General features: G+C 39.2%; 2 protein-coding genes across 2 annotated transcripts; both read left to right on the top strand.

Annotated features, from left to right (window-relative positions):
- Positions 1 to 418: 418 nt before the first annotated feature.
- Positions 419 to 6,259, top strand: LOC121952811 (APC membrane recruitment protein 1-like). The gene is made up of 2 exons (XM_042499652.1): positions 419 to 834; positions 2,896 to 6,259. Exon 2 carries the CDS (start codon positions 3,003 to 3,005, stop codon positions 6,054 to 6,056), a length of 3,054 nt encoding a protein of 1,017 aa, XP_042355586.1. The 5' UTR covers positions 419 to 834; positions 2,896 to 3,002; the 3' UTR covers positions 6,057 to 6,259.
- Positions 6,260 to 10,114: 3,855 nt separating this feature from the next.
- zc3h12b (zinc finger CCCH-type containing 12B) lies at positions 10,115 to 18,900 on the top strand. Its single transcript, XM_042499274.1, has 6 exons — positions 10,115 to 10,168; positions 14,486 to 15,274; positions 15,415 to 15,554; positions 16,297 to 16,531; positions 16,839 to 16,945; positions 17,049 to 18,900. Exons 2-6 carry the CDS (start codon positions 14,649 to 14,651, stop codon positions 18,473 to 18,475), a joined length of 2,535 nt encoding a protein of 844 aa, XP_042355208.1. The 5' UTR covers positions 10,115 to 10,168; positions 14,486 to 14,648; the 3' UTR covers positions 18,476 to 18,900.
- Positions 18,901 to 20,996: the final 2,096 nt, after the last annotated feature.

The following is a 20,996-nucleotide window of genomic DNA, read 5'->3' as shown; positions in this document are numbered from 1 at the left end:
GACAGTGCACAATTGCCCCATTTTTGCAGCTAAAGCCCTGTTGCTCAATATGTGACCAATTTCAAAAATGTTGCTCCTATTAGTCAAATAGACACAAAAACATTAGATGGGCTCTGTGTTGAAAAATGCATGTTTCCCTTTAAGGAGTGTCTGGTCAACAGCTTTACTTTGCAAAATGTAACAGAGGTGATATGTAAGGCAAGCAAATCATCCAACCTTTGTAACTGAGACTCAACCCTTCAATGACAAACCCACATGCAACCACCGATTTAATTACTGTTGTTTGTTTTTTTTAAAGAAATAATAAGGGTAACGTTTTATTAGCATGTTATAAAACACACGTTACACACGTGTTGCGTCACTAGCATGCGCCGAGAGGAGCGTCACGAAAGGAGATTTGGGTAAATTACCTGAGAAGTCGGGAGAGGAAGTCATCATCCAGCATCTAAACGCTGCCTTTTTTTTGTGCACATCTCAAGTGAAATCGGCATGCGTGGCTAAACTACACACACGAATCTAACACGTGTGTAGCTAGTGTGCGTATTTATATCACAGCGTGTTGCCGCGGTGAGGTTTAACGTTTCCCACCGTTAGCAACTGTCAGACTCACGTTACAGCAACAAACTGCAGGACAAACACTGGTGAGTGTTAGCAAGCACACCAGCTAGCTAACGGTGGCTGGAAACAAATGAAATCGCGTCTGGTGAAAGCTACTCCGGGGCCCGAAGCGACAACACGACAACCGCAGTAACCCAAAGTTGAAGTTAGCGTTATCAGGAAGCATGCACTGAGAGGTTTTCTCGGCTCCGCGCTGCGAGATTGTGGCTTTAGCTGGTAAGTTTGTTTACCTTAACGACGTTACCCTGTTAGCTCCATTGCCTCAATGTGCTAATGTGGCATTTAGTTTGGTTTTACACGTAAACTACCGTCTCAAACTATGTCTGTTAGTTGAACTGAATTCAACGTTAGCTGAACTATCCTTTATCTTTGCTGAGACTCTCATGTAAAGTACATTATTTTAAAAAAAAAAAAAAGGTGACCCACCTTCCACCTCTGGTGTGCATTGTGGCAGAGCGACTGTAGATCTGGAGCCTGTTGCTTTATCACCTGGCCTAGTACACCAAAATAGAGGTCACAATCTTACGGGTTTCATTTTAATCATTATGACTTATAAAGGTTATTGTGTTAATATAATAACACAATTATCAGTTTAAAATGCACTGGATAGTTTTACTTAAGTCTGGCTTTGTCTCTCACTTGCATGCACGTGTTTAGATGTGCATAACTAAATGTTGTATTTTTTTGCAGAAATATACACTAAAACACTCAAATATCTATACAAAGACCATAGGTTTTGTATAAATTTAAAGTATATATGCAAAGATTGAAAAAAGTAAGTTCTAAAAAAATAATACAACCTGCATTTTAAACTGATTGTTTTTATCATCTTTTTTTTCGATGACAATTGTTTTGATTGTCTCTTATGCTCACTACTTTGTGTTGCATTTTATGCATATAAATAAAGTTATTATTATCATTATCATTATTATTATTACTGCCACAGTAAGTTGCTTAGGCTGATAAGCTTCCTATTGATTATGTAAAGGCATTGAAGCTCATTTCACAGGTCTGTAGTTATGCATCTTACCTTGGGGCACAGTTTTGTTATTTGTTATTTTTTATTATTTTTTTACGTATTTACCAGAGTCTTCCTGAAAGTGGCACCACAATAGTATTGCATATGTTCTTACATGTGTTTATATGGCTTTTCTTGACAGAAATGGCTCACAATAAAGACTGAGCCTACTCAGATCCAATTCAGCAACATTTTTTTATAAATGCAGCAAAAACAACACAGAGACGTAAAGACTCAAAATAGGCTGTAGCATATAGACATCTGGACTAGGGAATACCTGGGTGGCAAGGTGCATAAATGATGTATACGCACAAAAAACAAGTGTAAGCCTTTTCCCACACAGAAACGGGGATTTATAATGAAAGAATATGCAGTGAGAATGTGTGCAACTCATGCATGGTTCAGACCTGGCAAATACATGGTTTAAGCTGAGACAGCTGCAGGTGATAGGAAGTAAATAAGTTGAGAGATATTGTTTTTAGGCCAATTTGATTTATTGTGTATTTATTGTGTGTATGTGTGTGTGTGTGTTTGCAGGCTGCACCACATTCTGTAATATTTCAATCAAAGGTCTATTTATAAAGATAATTTTAAATGATTTATTAATGATACATTTAAGTTTTATTTAGTCATCTCCCCATTAGCAGTTTATTTAGTCAGTTTCAACATGCCCGCCTATGAATGAATGACTGATCCTTCTGACGTTTAATAATAATAATAATAATTGAGATTTTACCACGATGATGGTTATCTGAAAGGTGATGAATAAGTGGTATGGACGCTACAAATATATGTGAGATGTCGAGGTTAGTGAAATTGTGCTCTCTTTACTCTATTTCTTATTGACAGCTCTGGTGAGTGACGACGGCGCACAAGTATTGATATATAAATGGCTGTTTAAGGGCATTTCTACATCTATTTACAGTGAACTCTGGGTTTGAAAATGAGGCTTGTGCATGTGCACTCAGCGCTACATTAATTAATTAATGAGATTGAGAAAACAGAATGAGGTATAAGCACTGCTTTATAATCTGACCAAAAGAATATGCATGCATATTTCTGCCTTTGTGCATGCACACTGTTAAAGTCATAATTGTTCACAAAGCTTTATGCATCTGGTAATGCACAGGTGTGTATGCATAGGTGCCAAGCAAAATACCAATGCTTCAAAAAAGTCATGTTTGTGTTCACCTTAGATGATTATTTAGATGTTATATTTTAATTGATCATTGATTTTTGTCTCAACTTTCCCAACACAGGGCTCATATCAGATGGAGGACAAATTCACTGCAGTGATCCGATCAGCTGATTCAGAACATTCAGCGACTATGCCTGCAGTTGGACTGCTTTTGTAAACGTGGTAAGCATGGCTTCTCGTAAGGTAGAAGAGCCACCAAGTGATGCCAAGAATTTGGCATCGGCCTCTGCACAGCTCTCCCGATGCAGCCCCAATGACATCACGGAGGAGCCTCAGCCAGATATGATGAATGCTGCTGTAAAATCCCAGAAATCTGGAAAATTCAGGAGGACTGCCCTGACATTTTTTGGAGTTCGCAAAAGCATCTGTATTTTACCTAATTTTTTTGGAGGGAGGAGTAAAAATCCGAACAAGTGGTCTTCTAAGAAAGGAATCAACAAAAGCAGAACACATGATGGGCTAAGTAAGATTAGTCACGATGACAATCTTAGAAGTGGGTACACCTCAGCTGGAGACTTTGAGTACCACAGCCAGAGGGATTCTGCTGGAGAGCTCCACAGCTGCTGTCACAATGAATGTAGTCACCCTGCTGCTGACCACAAATCTCTGACTCTCACTCGTCAGAAAAGGGGTTTGAGGGGTCTTTTTCAAAGTTTAAGGTATCACAGAAACCATAGAAATGCTGGATTGGATAAAACTGAAATGATTGCAATGTCCTCTCCGCGCTGCAAGAAAGAGGTGCCTGTTGTCCAGGACAACGCCAAGCAGTACGTCACGGAGTGCCTGGGATCTGAACCGGATGTGCCTGATTTTGCAGATGTCATATGTGATGCTGGTGCCGAATGTATTGATGCTGATGAGATGCCATCAGATAAAAGCGTGGAGAAAAGCAGCCCAAAGTCTGAGCTTGATGACGAGATGGAAGAAATTAATTTGATGGCCGTCGTTTCTAATGAATTAAAGGAGAGTTATCGAGGACACAGCGAGCCCTGTCTGAAACTTCAGATGATGTCAGAGCCCATATTGAAGTCTGAAACACCTGCCGGCTCATCGGATCAGCTCAACCTGATTTATGGAGACGTCGCATCATTAAAGAGTTTTGATTCGCTCACAGGTTGTGGGGACATAATCGCAGATCAAGAGGACGACAGCATGACGGAGAGCACTGTTTCTGGAGAAAGGAGCAGAAATGGAGGAAAGAGGGCGTCTTGTTTTCTTACTTATCAGGGTGGTGGGGAAGAAATGGCCTCCCCCGAAGATCTGGATGAGGAGTGTCTTCAGGATTTCTGGGGCAAAAATGCGTCAGAGGAAATATGCTGCACATGCAATCAAGACCACACAGATTTGACTGCTGACCTGACAAGTTCTCACAATATGGACTTACTGAACAGTAACAGTGCACAGCAAGCCAGCGGCATGGACGCTTCCTCAATCGCTGACGTGTTAACTCCTCAAAGTGAGCATCAGGAATCAGTTCCAAACAGCGATGAGGGCTACTATGATTCAACCACCCCAGGGCCAGATGACGGACAAGAAAAAAACGACAGACTGAGGGCAGAGAGGTTACCCAGGGACAGCTACAGTGGTGATGCTCTCTATGAACTTTTTGCACCTGATGAGAGTCTCATCAGTCCACATTACGAAAACAAATCAAAACAGCCCAGTTCAAAACAGTATTTAAGCGAGCCAGTCGATGTGACAGATTCCACCTTTGTTCCAGACATGAATCGATTGCAAATAAGTCCTGAACTGTTTGAAGATTTTTTAGAGATGCCAAGCACTTGCAGTAAATCCCCGGAAATGGCCCAAAATATTGCTGGTCAGCAGGAAATCGTCATAAATAAAAATTTGAATTCCAAACCCCAAGGATTGCTAAACAAGAATAATATAGAACCAGATGTATTTGATGAAAAAGGAAACATGCCTGCCTCCAAGGAAAAGAGAACAAAATCCATAAATGCCGATTGTGAGAAAAGGCACAGCAGCTTATCATTCGGAAGCACGTCCGACCCAGATTTTGAAACATTCTGTGAACCCAAAGAGCAGCATCTTGAGGAAAACAAGCCCGTGGCTTTACCGTACAAAAATATTAATTCCCAGTCTGCAGATGACAACAATGACTTAGATGACGGGCAGACTGTCTGTTTCTCTCAAGCACTCGTGGACTACACAAAACACTCTCAGATGCTGAGTAACTTGCACGATAATGTGGAAGATTTGGAAACGAATTCTGCCTTCACGTCAAATATGCAGGCCTTACCCACCATAGTCACGTTCGATGTAGTGGACATGCATAATGAGGGCGAATATGATGAGCATATTCAAATGGAGCTGGAGGAGGACATCTCATCGCCCTATCAAGAGTTTGAAGAAAGTTACCTGCAAAAAGATGCGTTTGCCGAATGTGACTATCAAATGTTGGACCTGTACGAGCAGAACCTGATCAGTAACACATGGGCTATTGCTAGTCTCCCACGGCACCTAGGCCTTACAAGAGTGAGTCAGTCCATGCCTAATCCATTGTCTCTAGACAGGAGAAGTAGGTCTCTGGACACAGAAAGCCTTGAGCTGAACATGCCCGACAGACACAGGGAGAACAGAGCTGCTCTCGTTTCTCGTCCTCAAAACGAAAAGGACTCTAAAAGAGATTCCTCAGCTTATTACAAAAAGAATGTACTCGTGTCTGCATCGGAGGTTAGAGACAGTAGCAGCTTTATGGCCTTATCATGGCAAACAAGGTCAGAAATGGCTTTAAGCCTTCCTCTGACAGATGGGGAAATCACTGAGAAAGTACTCAGTCTCAGTCAAACCCAAGTCAAACACAACATGTTTTCTAGTTCATCCAGCAGTGATTGTCCTAACAGCAAATTGCAGCATCTTTGCTCTAAGGTGTCCAATAGGGTGCCTTGTGATTTAATTTCACAGAGTACAGAGCTGTACAACAGGCACCTTCCTCTGCAGTCAGAGTCTTGTTTACCTCATAGCACCTTTGTTTATTCTGGAATGATCGATGATGAATCAGATGATGTTGATGAGGATGTTTTTTGTAACGCTGCCACTAATTTGCAGTCCTGTAATCAGTGTAGTAAAAGCAGACCGGTGGCTAGCAGGGAAGGATTATCTCACACTGGGAGTCCTGTGAACACAGGTGTGTCTAAAGATGAAACAAGAACGACCAGAGACATGGCCTGCAACAAACTCTCCGAGGCAACCTTTAATTAAAAGGCTCTTGGTGTTGAGATCACTTGTGCTAATGAGCGCTTTTATGTCACATCCGAGGGAGTAATTGTTCATTTTTTACTTGCACAACTGATTCATTAAAAGAGCTGTTGTACACTGTAAGAAACAGGACATAATGGTCAGTGTACTTTTTGGTCTTTGAATATTCCTTTCAGAAACAGAAATGAAAAAAGGAAAATAAAATGAAATTTTTAATTGATTTTCATTTCAAAATTCAAAAATGAAAAATGGAAAAACAAGCTGTTTTTAGCTTTTCAGGGCGAGAACTGGAATATACATAACAGAAAAGCCATTTATTTTTCTTTTTTCCTATTAAAAAGAAAATAAAATACTAAGAAAACAATGACGAAGAACCAGAATTTTTTTAATTTTCTTAAATTGAAAGCTATCCTGGGTAAAAAAACAACAACAAAAAACACTGTTTAATGCATGCGTGCCAAAATCAAATCAGTATAGTTAGCAACAGAGGTGGATAGTGATGTTATTGTTATATTGCATCTACCTATTACGCTGTGGGTGTCCCTCTATCTCTGCTTTTGACAGACATAGGTGGTTAGGTTTAGGATAGAACATCCTGGTTTGGCATGCATATGAAAAGTGAAAACAGGGCTCCTGGGTGAAAGGCCTGGGTTTGTTGGACCTGTTTACCTCAACACTGCAAAAGATTTTTTCTGGCCGTGTTACATACTGACACCACTTCCCAGCATATCATACTGCTGCCAAAATATGTAATCTGGTGTCGGTATCTGATTCCAAAATCACTGACAGAACAGCAGTGTTTGACGACTTCAGAATGAGAGTGGTTAAAACTTCCGGTTTCAGAAAATGAGGGGGAAAAAAACGACTGGCTTTTCATCTTTGTTTTCTTTGTATTTTATGTAGCTTTTGAGAGGAAAAGATAATTAAGTGGCCTTTCTATTCTGTATATTCCATTTCTGACCCTGAAAACAAGAAATGGCTTGTTTTCCATGTTTCATTTTTGGATTTTGAATTTAAAATCAAATAACTATTTCTGCTTTGTTTTTCCTTTTTTATTCTGTGTCTGAGAGAAAATTTAAAGACTAAAAAGTACACTGGCCCATAAATTCAAATTTGGAATTATTCTGAAATGTGAAGTGTGTGCAGTCATGCTACATCAATTTTGGGAAATCAAAAGGGGTTTTCTGTATTTGCACAGCAACCGTTGCTTGTTTCACACAGGCCACATACATGTCAATGTATTAAAAATTGCAAGTTTTGTTTGTATTGAAAATGCTGATAGATTCATCTCATTAAGCTATTACATTTTTACTAGAATGTTTATACCCATATGTAGCCTCGGTGTCCAGGTCTCAGTAGTGATGCCACACTTTTCTTTTATGGGTATTCATCAGCTAGGTTTCTGTAGCTCAGCCAAACTGGGTTAGCCAAGTCTCGCTTACTTTGCAAATTGCCCCGAAACACATGTATGCTTTAAGTGCTGCTTTATGTTTGTGTTTACTGCGTTCTCACAGCCTCTCTACTCCAGTAAGCTTTACGTTAGTAATGTTTAAATTCACAGAGAGAAATAGCTCAGTCCACAATATCAAACACGTCTTGTGGTACATACACAGGGTATATTTGGAGCTGTTATTGTATGTGTCTAAATCTCAAACCATCTAACAGCTAGTACTTCCCCTCAACCTAGAACAGGATACACATATATAGGAAATGTACAGATGTTCTAATAGTTTTTGCATCATATCTTCAGCTGCACTTCATTTACATACTGTAGATAGCTTTGCAAGGCATAGTTAGATCACATTTCACACCCTGTTACCCTGTTAATGAAAGTTCTTTACATAAGATGTTGCAGCAAAGGCCAGAGTGAAAAATAAAAAAATCTAAATCTAAAAAATGGCAGAAGAAAAAAACAAATCAAGGAGCAGAAAATAGCATTACCTGATAATCTCAAATTTACTTTGTTTGCTTCTGACCCGTTATTGCTGTTATTCCTCCATTTTCCAACAGCTTGAAGACCTGTGAAGTTTAAAACTCTTACTATAATGATGCACTCCATGGTTGCATTACTATAAGCTTGTGGAATGAAATGTGGTTTTATTTTGGGGGGATTTTGAATGGTATGTCAAAAGATAAACTGGTATTTTCACCTTGTATCATTATCTCGTGCATTTAATATGTGATCAGTCAAAGGTTAAAATGTCAGATGATGTAGTTTTTTATAGTATAATATTGAACAAATGTCAAAGAATTTGTATTTATATTCTCAGCTATTTGTACACTGTAACGTTGTATTCAGAATGGTTATTACAAAATGGCAATATTCTCTTTTTGTTTGAGGTTTTTGGGTTTTTTTACCTTTTGGATTTTTTTTATTAAGTTACACCTATGTTACATTAGGAGATTCCTCTTGAAAATCCGTTACTGTTTTGTCAGAGTAGAACACTGCCTTACACTAAAATAAACATGACAAGACATATTTCCTCTATTTTCTTTTTTTGTTTTCTCTCACTTGTTCATATACAAAGTCACAGGGTGAGCAGCCTTTGAGCCAAAGGCAGAGAAATATTGGCAGACCTGTTGTGTAGTTTACAGATTGACAAACATATTCACACAAGGTTTGCAGATTAAATTTCACCTGAGTACTTGAGTAGAACATGTACACAAAGGCCACCAGTCAAATCCAGGACTGTCTTAGTTAACGCAAAGCTGCGAGCCCAAAATTTAGAACTCACCGACAAGTGTTTTATGTTTGTATGTAAGTACAATATATGCATAAAACTACAAGATCGAAAACTGAGTGGGAATTAGCAATTTGGAACAAGTCATTTTAAGCCCCCAAGTTGTGTTCATTTTCAGGTTTGTACGTTTATTTTGGATTTCTATTATAACATTTTTCATGGTTTAATGTTCAAAAAATATTTTTTGCCATGCTGTCATCCTGAATATACCTGTATTCTTGAAAGGTTCTAGTTTGAAACTACTTTTATTAAGTACCCCAGCAATGAGTCCTAAAACACAGAAATGAATGAGCATGTCAGCACTGGTTCCCTCATCTTGGAGTCAGTGGGTTTTTGAATGGGTTATTTGTTAGAAACCTTGAATAAGGTCTGTGATTAAATCAAGCTGAAGAGACTTTTATGTTTTGTTCTATACAAAATACGTCGGTAAATACCTTATCTATGAACTTTGAAGCTCTGACGCTGAACACCGCTTTACAGCCTTATGACAGCCTTATGACAACCATGATGTAGATAGTCACAGTCTAACAATAACTTTTACTTCTGGTGATTGCATTTAGGCTTCAAAAATCCCAAAAGTGGTGTTCATTTGTGAAGATTATCTTGCTGAATAAAATACGTAAGTATCATGAATATTTGTTTACCACAAGCTTATTTTCAGCAATTATCCAAAATCCAATGAAAGCATTTCATAGGCTTTTTCACAAGGAAACCAGTATGATGTTAGCTTCCGGGTTGGCCCACAGAAAAATGGCAGCCCTGGGACACTCTATAGTAGCCTGTGACATCACAAATTCATGGAAATCCTGACAGCTTGTTTAAATGCACAGTTTCTGAATATGAACTGTGTGCACTTTTCTATGGATTGTTTGTTTTGATACTGTCACAGTATTTATATAGCACATATACCTTCTTTATATTTAAGAAGACATTAAAACTGACTTTTTAAAAATATGGGACCTTTAATGAAATGAGGAGAAAGTATGTTTAGTAAATGAAGGCTCAAATAAAAGTAGTCATTACCACACTTTATCAAAATTTACATTCCAGTTTGAGTTCATGGTAAAGTTTTTCCAACTTTAAGAAGTCGGAATCTATGATAAATCTGCCTTTGCTTGTTTGCAAAGCTCAGTGTTCTGGGAAATGTCCCCACAAGCCACAAAGAAAGAATAATAATAGCCCTGCGTTGATGAAACGTCCGATTAACTGTTGAGGGGCAGAAATCAGGTTTGTAACGGTGTTATGACCCCGGTGTCTTTTCACCGCTCCGTTTACTTGTTTCCCTCGCGTTATCTGGCAACCCTGACCAAACTGCGACAGCGCCAATGGCAGCAAAACATAACTGTTACAGGCGAGGAGGATGACAGCAACAAGGTGAGATGAGCACCGTTTGAAGTCAACGATGTCAGTAGTATGCTTGCAGATAATGTAGAGAATAATTGTATGTTGCTGTGGTTTCACTTCCGTCTAATATAAAAAGGGACGTCAACTTTATCTCAAGTTACAGTAGTATTCTAGCAAAAAAAATGTTAGCACACGCTCAGCAGCTAAAGCTAACTAGCTACCAAGTTAGCCTGTGGAGCCACTGAGTTGGCTATTACTGTATATTAGCTGACCACTTAGCTTCTCTATCGTTTATTAAATAGACACCGTGTTGCCTGGCAGGCTTTTTAGTTATTGTTAGCCAGCGATGACAACTGCCTAATCGCTCTCTAGCCCCAGACCAATACCATAGACCGATAAAGGCCGGTTAGTTTGCGGAGCTAAAATGTAGACTCCAGCTGGCCAAGTAACGGTAGACTAGCATGCTAGCGTGTGCTAACCGTAACTCGGGGCCTAAGGATGTCAAACCTGTTATATCTCATAAAAATCAATTTAACAAAGGTGTCGTTGTGTGCATTAGCTGTGTCAAACCGTTATTTGTTAAAGTGTATTGTAAGCTTGTTATCTTTTTTACTGTCATCTTATTTAACCTTCCTCCGTTTCATTCTGCTCAACTCATGATGCTGTAGCCAATGATATCATGCACTTCAGTTTTTTGGATTGACGGATAAACTAGTTAGCTGGTGAATGCAATAACACAGTTATGTTATCACTTCAGGAGGTTCCCTGTGTTCTCGTTGTCACTGATATCAATGCAGTGTTTGAAATTGGCTGCACATACATGTAGTTTGCTCTTAAGTCATGTATTTTTTGGATATGCTTGTAAAAGTTAAAATTCTTCCAAAAAAAAAAAAAAAAGAATTAATAGAGCAGAGTTGGTTAGAATTTAATGCTGTGTTTATGACGTTTAACACACTTTTAAAAAATGGGAAAGATGGGGAAGTATGAAGTAAGTTGTTCTTCAGGGTCATAATCATGATAATTGTGTCCTCATGTATTAATTATTTCATACGCATATATAAAACAGACACAACTTAATTTTATGTATTTGTGGTGCACTCTAACCAATGCAAAGAGTAATCATCCAGGTACCTTAACACATCAGTAACTTCAAATGAATGCATAGCCAGTGAAAAGAATGAACGGTTGTCTGCCAAGAGCATTAAATCCTGCTGATGATGAACCAAGCACAATTAGAATATACTATAGTATATAGGATTTTTTTAACGCAATATAAGTCACTGAAACTTAGACAATATGATTAAAAAGATAACTTTTTTTAACAAGACATCTGCCTTTCATGGTGGAATGTTAGCTTGACACACTGAACAGATCTTTAAGGGTCATATTGAGGATTTTGGTGTCGGTGATCTTGTCTGTTGATGTGTAAGATGACTACAAGTGTGCAAAAAACATAATCTCTTCCCATTGTAGCAGTTGTAACAGAGATGTCACTGATTTGAAGTGCATAGTTTAAAGTGAAATGGGAGCATCATGCCATCATCTGATTAATGTAAATAAGGTCTAAGATTGTATTAGGTTATGTTTGTTTGTTTGTGTCTTGGATGACAGTTTCCTATGGCTTCCCCTTGGCTATGCTGAGTCAAATGTAGGACCAAAAATGACAATTTTATTTATGTTTGTGCTTTTAAGCTAAGAAGATGAGTTATTTGAAGGCCCACGTGCTGCTTTGGCAGAACACACTGATGAGGTGTTGTGGTAGCCGCTGTTTAAGTCGTTTCAGTTTGTAGTTTTTAAGTAATGGGTCTTTCCTTAAGGTGGTGGCTAAGCATGCTGAAAGTTAATGTCAGAATGTCGTTTGTGCAGAGTGATAGTGTTTTCACACTTTGTGTTAACACTGTAACACTTACATGCCATTCTGTCATTGTGTCTGTCTCATGAAATAACTGCTGGGTAATTTTATGCAGCGGTGGCTACGCTTAACTTTAAATTCCTCGATTTTTTTATTCACATGAAAGCAACACTAGCCATAGTGCAGTTTATACCTGTTTCATACTGGATACTATGTAAGGTCAGCAATGTAAAAGATGGCTACAGGGACCTGCTTCACTTGTTGCTATGAAACAGAAGCACACGAGCCAGTGCATGTGCAGAGAGAGTCTGGAGGCCTTGCTGAGTCTAAGCCTGTAAATCTGGAGGTGGAAGGGAAATGATTGGAACAGCTCTGCTCCCTTAAACATGTATTGATGTGCTCATAAAATGTCTTAAATGACAGTGGGCTGTGCAAGTTCCACAACAGAGCCACATCATCCCTCTATTTTCAGCTAACTGTTTTAAGTTTGTTCTCCATCCTTGCCATACAAATTGTGATCAGCAGGGAAACAATGTCCGCTGCTGATTCTGTAAGGCTACATGAAATACTGCCATTAAAAGGTATGCATGTGTAGTCATAGACTGACTCAACCTCCAGGGTCTTCCATGATTATTAGTCTTGTGTATTACCTGATGAAGGTGTTGCCACTCACATAGTGTTTGCTATGTAATGTAATTTGTTTTTATTGCAAAATATGCTGCCTCAAGAGTTTTAGTGTAGAGTTGTAGTGTAGCTGTAAGTGTTCTGCATTTACTGACTGCCTGAAGAGAGATGATGAGCTGTGTTTGTGTTAGTCGTGACTGGTAAAAAGGAGTTAGCTGATGACAAGGCTGTGTTGCTAAGCAACGCACATCATGGGCTGCGCCTCTTGAAGCTCGAAGCTGGCTGCATTCTACTCTCTGCAAGACTGGGGGAGAGTATGGTTTGGTGTTTCTGGTCATTAAGCATGTGTTAAGATAATTTGATTAGCAATATGTAAAAATGTACAAATGGACTCGTTAACAGGGGTGCATGTTTATACTGCAGACTCCCCTGAAGTCCGACTCTGCTTTACCATGAAAGAGCTTTATTCCCTAAGGAGTTCAGTTCAATTCAGATTGTCTGTCAGAGGGCTGGAGGCGCAGGGATACACTGTTCAGCCCACACTTTGTCTCAGGTTGTGTTAACTCGTGCACTCACCCCATGTGTGTCTGGCTCGAATATTGCTTGCAAGACCAGCAAGGCTTTTGTGCACACAGAGGCGAGGGTTGTTCTGCAGCACATTTACACGTTTTGTGTAGGAAGGCTGGGGTTTTCATATTAAAAGCGGTTAGACAGAGAGGCGGGGAAGTCAGGTGGAGTCTTTGTTGTCTGTAGTATCTATAGTTTTGCATATTGGACCTACAAGCAAGAGGAGATTCTTTTCAGTTTCTTTTTAATATGCATTTGTTTATTGTGAATAAAGTGCCTGAATTTCTATAATATTCACACAAAGATGCAGTTACAACCTAACATTAGTACAGGGTTCCTGTGGATCCCTAAAAGCCTTAAAAGGCATATCAGTAAAAAAGGCTAATTATTAATCCAAAAATAGGGCTTTAATCGGTATTACATTGACTTAAATGAATCTTTCATGTCTTAAAAATGTTCAGACATGGGAAGTAGGATTTTATGAATCTTTATTTCTGACATTGTATTGTAAAATCTCAAAATGATAGGTAACATCTATGTTTTTTTTTAATTTTTTGTTATATTATTTAATTAATTCCTCATCTTAAACTCATCATAATTGGAATCCAAGTGGTGGGATCTCACATGCTGATTAAGAAACACAAAATCATCCAGAAAACAGGCCAGAAATGTCAGATATTTCTCACTTTTGTTTTTAAACCAAATGGATTAAATAGAAAGAATCCATGAGTTTGTAGGTGTGACATATACTATTTCACTCAGAACAGGACTGACAGACAAAACGAACAGCCTGCAGACATCGCAGTCTATTTAACCAACCAGTTTTGCCACAAAATGCAAATTAAACAAAAGATTAAACTCGACTTCTGTGAACCACAGACACCAAAACACAGTCAGACAGAGAGAATTTGCATGTCTGTACTCAGATCAGTCCTTTCCCATGAAGTTATTCTCATTAACATATTTTTCTGTTGTCCCATGAGTGAACAAGTACAAAAATTATTTAAATGCTGCCCTTAAACTTTACACGATAACCAGCAGTGTTTCCCAGGATGAAGTAAAAGCAGCAAGACAAAAAAAAAAATTGCATTTGCGCAAGCATTTGTGTGTATTTGCAGAGCCCACCCGACCTGAAGGGTTCTATTTGCCTGCTTGCACAGGTAGGGCTGTTAAGGTCAGAGTACATACAGTACATTTGTTTAGTACAGATTGTGTACAATAATGAGCGGTGGGGATGCATATGATGCAGTGCATCTAGAATAGTCTTTGTGTTGAATCTTATTATATGTTTTGCTCTCTTTCAGGATTTATTAGTTTGATTTTGCCTGCCCACGTAGGGGAGAACGTGTTACTTTGGCTCTACGCTGCAGGCCTGGAGCGCTGAAGTCCAGCATTGAGCATGAGTCCCTGGTTGCGGTGGAGGTGAGGAAGCATGGGGTGGAAATCTGAGGTGTCAAGACGAAAGTGATGACAGTATGGTCGATGGTGGAGAAGCTCAAAATGGAAAAACACCCATGCAGGGAGGAGAACATTGACTCAAGCGAGGCCCGGCATGCCAGTGATGATTCTGAGGATGGAAGCAGCTCAGAGAGCGAATCAGAAGACCAGCAACACCGGAGGGCTCAGGTGAACAGGTGTAAGAAGAGGGAGCCCCTGGCTGTCGCAAAACCCCATCGACAGCTCTGTCGCTCTCCATGCCTTGACCGGCCAAGCTTTTCCCAGAGTAGCACTGCGCAAGATTTTCGTGAGGATGACACCGGCACGGGACCAGGCATCAAGCCTGCCAGCGATAGAGAGTACCAGACTAAGATGGAATTTGCATTGAAGTTGGGCTATTCAGGAGAGCAGGTGGAGACAGTGCTCAACAAGCTCGGGGCTGCTGCACTTATTAACGACGTCCTTGCTGAGTTAGTAAGGCTTGGAAACAAAGTAGAGCCTGAAACTCAGCCTTGCAGCAGTACAGCCACGTCAGCGTCACGCCCCCCTTGTGCTAAAGAGACTGTTAGCCCAGAGGTGTCAGTAGAAGAGGACTCTGTGGATAGCTTTGATAACCTCAGGCCCATCGTCATTGATGGCTCAAATGTGGCTATGAGGTAAGACACTAGCAAACATACACGCACTTTTAGTTGGTCTTTGCGTCATACAAAGTGCACTTACCTAAAACATTTGCCTCTAATAGATGCCTATATTGTTAGGTAAAAGCACCCCTATACTACACTGTTTTGTTTTCTAGCCATGGAAACAAGGAGGTATTCTCTTGCCGTGGTATCCAACTTGCTGTTGAATGGTTCATGGAGAAAGGACACAAAGACATCACTGTGTTTGTTCCAGCCTGGAGAAAGGAACAGTCAAGGCCTGACGCCCTCATCACAGGTAGTAAAGCTGATTATTAGGCAGTATTTGAAGATACTTAGTACTTGTGAGTTGTAGTTGGAGAAATTTGTATCATTATCTTTTGTAAGACAGGGAAGGAAGTCAAACTATATGTAATATGGTATTTTCACTTTCAAGGGCTCTCCAAGCAATCAGCCACCTTTCGTCATAGGCTAATATTCATTGTAATTAGTTTGATCGCTGGTCTCTATAAAGCCTGATTAGAGAAGATGTCTCAATGGGCTGATAGAATGTCTTTCTGTTAAAATCTCACCTCTAGTTCTCGCCAAAGAAAAGACAACCTGTATTGACCACGTCTCCCCAACCAGACTTGTTTTCTTTTCATTTTTGCAAACAGAATTTGGACGATTTCCGGTTTTGTCGGTCCGGTCCGGCGTACGAGCTTAAACTTGTTTGATTTATGCAAACTGGCTGAACCGGCATTTGTCATTATGACACATTCTGGCAATATAAAAGAAGCCTTCCACGGCGCAACATCCAAGTTAAATGGCATTAGTAATAAGAAATATGACAGAGTGATTAATATGATATTATGTTTATAAATTGACTAACAGAGCCGCTAGTGTTGCACAGGTCAGCTGCAGAAATTGATTTATTGCTGAGGCAGCTAATGTCAGCAACATGAAAGAAAAAAATCAAAATACATTTTGAATGCCTGGTTTCTTTTTTGATGCACTAATGGTAAATCAACATTACAACTTAGATAAAACTTCTCTTTCAGATCAAGAAATCTTACGGAAACTGGAAAAAGAGAAGATCTTGGTTTTCACCCCATCGCGGAGAGTTCAAGGAAGGAGAGTGGTGTGCTACGATGATCGCTTCATAGTGAAGCTGTCTTATGATTCTGATGGAATTATTGTGTCGAATGACAACTACAGGGACTTGCAAAATGAGAAGCCCGAGTGGAAGAAGTTTATAGAAGAGCGTCTCTTGATGTACTCGTTTGTCAATGACAAGTAAGAAACCATGACTCATTCTTGAAGCAAGATATATTATGTATGTAATAATGCACTTTGGGACTTTTCAACCCATAAGCATAGTTAGAGATTTTGAGGATATGGTCTTAAAAGGAAAGATATGTTTATAACAAAGTTGGTTGGTAGTATACATGGTTATTTATTTAAAATATTTTATGTGTAAAATTTTGAAGACCAGTTATTAATTCTGTTTTGTGGCAGCAACTCTTTATGCTGAAGACAATAAAGTTGACATTTAATAATGAGGGTTGTTTTTTTTTTTAATTTTTGAATGACTTTTGTAAAGGTTTATGCCGCCTGATGATCCGTTGGGAAGACATGGTCCAAGCTTAGAAAATTTCCTCCGCAAGCGCCCTGTTGTTCCAGAGCACAAAAAACAACCTTGCCCCTATGGTAAGTTCCCTTAGTGTCTTTTTATATCAGTGTCAAAATGATGTTGAATTTTTGTTTTTATAATTTAAACGTCTCTTGATCTGATCCTCTTTCTCCAAATAAGGGAAAAAGTGCACATATGGACATAAGTGCAAGTACTATCATCCAGAGCGTGTCAACCAGCCACAGCGGTCTGTGGCTGACGAACTACGGGCTTTTGCCAAATTGTCTGCGGTGAAGACAATGAGTGAGGGAGCTTTAGCGAAGTGCGGTACTGGTCCAGCAACTGTAAAGGGGGACGGCAACTCCGAGGTCAAACGCGTGGCACCCAAACGTCAATCTGACCCCAGTATTCGCTCAGTGGCCTGTGAACCTCCAGAGACACTGTCCACGGTTAGGAAGTCTGAGACAAATTCAGTGCCTTCCCTTGTGTCTGCTCTCAGCGTGCCCACCATGCAGCCTGCCAAGAGCCACGCAGCTGGGGCCTTGAACACACGATCAGCCAGCAGCCCAGTGCCAGGTTCTTTGCAGTTCTCGCACAGTTCCCTGGAGCACATGTCTAGTGTACAGTACCCTCCTATTTTAGTTACTAACAGTCATGGCGCCTCGATTACGTACAGTGAACAGTTCCCAAAGTATGACTCAGTTAGCGACCATGGATATTATTCACTGCACAGTGATTTTTCAACTATGAGCATGAGCAGCATGCATAATGTTGACAGTTTCTGTAGCATGGAGCACGAGCATGGTGTGTATCAGAGAAATCCCAGCCACTGCCTTGAATCCTGCCTCAGCCATTCGAACAGTGACTCCTTCTCCTCTTATGGAGACCTGTACCCAAGCTCTGTTGACAGTAGCTTAGAGGAGAGCATGAAGGGCCAGCAGCAGTCTCCTGCGCAGGGTAGGATGCAAGCTTTCTCCCACGGGTTTCGTCATGAAGCACTGACCAGGGTACAGAGTTATGGACCTGAGGAACCCAAGCAGGGCCCCCGTAAGCAGTCTGGATCTCACCTAGCACCACATATCCAGCATGTCGCAGTGGGAGCCAGGTCCAGCTGCCCCGGAGACTATCCCCTCACTCAGAATGTCCTCCCACCTTTGTCCTCCCAGCCCACGCGATCTCTTGGTATGACTCGTATGGACAGCATATCAGATTCAAGGCTATATGATAGCAACCCAATGAGACAGAGGCGACCTCCACTGTGCCGCGAGCAGCATGCAAGCTGGGACCCCTTGCCTTGCGGTAACGAGTCCTACGGATACCATTCATATCCTTTGAGTAACAGCCTGATGCCGTGTTGCGAGCGGGTGATGGTCCGCAGCATGCCAGACAAAATGGAACAAATCTGGAACTCGCCATGGGAGGTGCCATCTGCAGCCGAACAGCAAGAGCGGTACGTCATCCCAGACCACCAGTATCAAACATATCGGAACCTTTGTAACATCTTTCCTGCTTACGTAGTCCACTCAGTAATGGAGAAGAACCCTCATTTGACAGATCCACAACAGCTCGCCGCCGTCATTGTTACAAAACTGAGGTCATGCCATTAAGCAGTTAATCTTATTAAACATTCAAAGGTGATGTGATAAGGATGATACAGATTTTGATTGCAAAGATAGGCATTTGTTAAATGTTGCTGCCTGTGCAACATCTGCCCTCAGGAGTTTTTTTTAAAAATGTCTCGGGTGGGAAAAGAAGATTTTGCATCACTAAGATGATGTAGAAGTAATCAGCATAGAGGAAGTTTGTCTAGTAAGTTTATCTCAAATTGTAAGATGTTTCACATTTGAAAGCTACGTTTTTATATGAAGTTTGGTAACACCTTATGAGAGAGCTGGTTCACAGCACATTCATACTACCTGAGCAGGAGCAGCATAGCAGCTTTGTACCATATCCACACATTTGGCAGCACTCTTAAATGTCCACTTGATCAATTCTGAAAGTCTCTCACATATTATATGAACGTTGTGTATGGAGGCCCAAAGTGTTCACATTAATTAAATAAATAGTAATCATGAAAGAAATGATCAAAGAAATAAAATGTGTAAAATATATAAATAAAACAATACTTTTTGAATTTATTCGAGAGATATGAAAACTCATTCTTATTTTCAGAGTTTTTGAATTTACTTTTATTTTTCTGAATTGGTTTTATATCATGGCATTTTTCCCAATGTCATTTTAGGTCCTTATTCACAAATTGTTGGTCAATTTATATATTTTACACACCTTATTTGCATGTTTATTTCATACTTTCTTTCTTTTTTTTATTCAATCAGTATTAATTACTTTGGCTTCCATAGCTATAGTGGTCAGATGGTTAACCGTCATAATCCAACTGTAACTGTAATTTATCCAGGGCTGGGCAATATGGAGAAAAGTAAATATATTAATTTTGATATACAACAATATTAAAGGGTGCATTCACAAAAACATTTACAAAATAAGACTTTTTGATTAAAAATCGTAAGTAATATGGATATAATGACTAAATGTGTAAAGGCAAATAATAGAACTGGTAAGTTCTGAAAATTACACCACTTTACTATGATTCCTTTAAAACTAGGAAAAAACAAAATTTAGGATATTATGATATCCATCCAAACTTTAAGACCATATCTCTCATATTACAATATTGAAATAATGTCAATATATTGCCCAGCCTTAAATTGATCCTAATTAATGTAGCTAGCTAGTGTAATACTGAATCTTGTCCTTATGTGAGTTGATGTGAATTTAGTGACACAATTAACAGCAAGCTACATGGCAACCCAGTCAAGACAGAAAGTAATAACTCAGCAACATCTCTCTCATTTGCATCAGTAAATCTGACAAGAATACGTCAACATTTGTACACCATGTAGCTTTTATAAAGATCTTGTTCAGGCCCTGTGAATGTGTTATGAAAAGCATCTGAAGTGTTTCTGGTGCAGTGGAACTATAACTAACCTTGCTTAGGTCTGCCTCTGCTGTAAATAAGTCTTGTGACTTTTTTGTGCATTTATTTTGAAGATGAGTAAGAGGGAGGTAGTTACATACCTCACAGCATGAACGATAACATTTAATGGCCTTATATCTGAATGACCTCACGCTTTAGTCATTGTCTGATTGGTTTCGATGAACGTCTTAGTCATTGAAGCCTCCTATTTTCAAATGTAAAGCACTATCTCAGTATCTAAAGAGATATATTTTCTCAGCCTCACTTAACAAAGCTACTATTTTGGTAGAATTTGACAGTGCACAAAGCAAGTCAAAAACAATATTTGACTTGTATACATGTGCACATATCTATGTACATATAATCACACAAAAGCCATTATTTCAAAGTCATTTATAAGCTGCTAAATAATGCCAAAAAAAGATAGAATTTATAAAGTGTCAGTATTCTACATAACTTTACACTTTGGTTCACAGAATCAATTGGATTACAGTATAAACTAACATCTGTGTTTGGATAATTTCCTATGGTGTACTGTATAGTTACCTTTCTGATTTTATTGGATGCTAAGTCCAAGATTTTCCTATTTATATATTTGTCAAATTTGTTGTGCTGATTCTTTTCAATGTGAAAATATTCAAAGTATCTTTGTTTCAAACAGTAGCTCTAATGGACTTCTTCAAGTTGTCAGTGGAGCAGTGGGTTTTCAGGAGCAGGTTCATTTCATTTCAAAGGCTACTTTTACATGCACTTAAGCACTCTGATATTTTATAATCAGCTTTGATTGATTGATTTCATTGTCAATATGTTGGTTATTTTCTTAATTAATTGATTAGTTGATTGTTCTATAAAATGTCAGGAAAGGGTGAAAAACATGTCAGTCAGTGTTTCCCAAAGCCCAAGATAACAATCTCAAATTTCTTGCTTTGTCCAAATCCCCAAAATATTCAGTTTACTGTCAGAAGACAAAAGAAATCAGAACATATTCATATTTAGAAAGATAGAATCAGAGATTTAGATGTTTTTTCCTCCTGATGCCTAAATCAAATGTTTGCTTTTTATCAGTTTATAGTGTTCAGAGAAACTTTGTTAAGCCAACTAGATTTCTGAGGGAATTTGGATTTTTATACACT

This window comes from Plectropomus leopardus, chromosome 13 (assembly GCF_008729295.1).
Source record: "Plectropomus leopardus isolate mb chromosome 13, YSFRI_Pleo_2.0, whole genome shotgun sequence".
Classification (NCBI taxonomy): Eukaryota; Metazoa; Chordata; class Actinopteri; order Perciformes; family Serranidae; genus Plectropomus; species Plectropomus leopardus.
This window is presented reverse-complemented; position numbering and strand designations above follow the sequence as displayed.

Bases quoted from the DNA above. Each gene is read 5' to 3' on its own strand.
- zc3h12b (XM_042499274.1), top strand. From the start codon at position 14,649: ATGACAGTATGGTCGATGGTGGAGAAGCTCAAAATGGAAAAACACCCA. The intron at 15,555-16,296 runs GTAGTAAAGCTG...CTTCTCTTTCAG, and splicing joins GCCTGACGCCCTCATCACAG to ATCAAGAAATCTTACGGAAA. The intron at 16,532-16,838 runs GTAAGAAACCAT...ACTTTTGTAAAG, and splicing joins TACTCGTTTGTCAATGACAA to GTTTATGCCGCCTGATGATC.
- LOC121952811 (XM_042499652.1), top strand. From the start codon at position 3,003: ATGGCTTCTCGTAAGGTAGAAGAGCCACCAAGTGATGCCAAGAATTTG.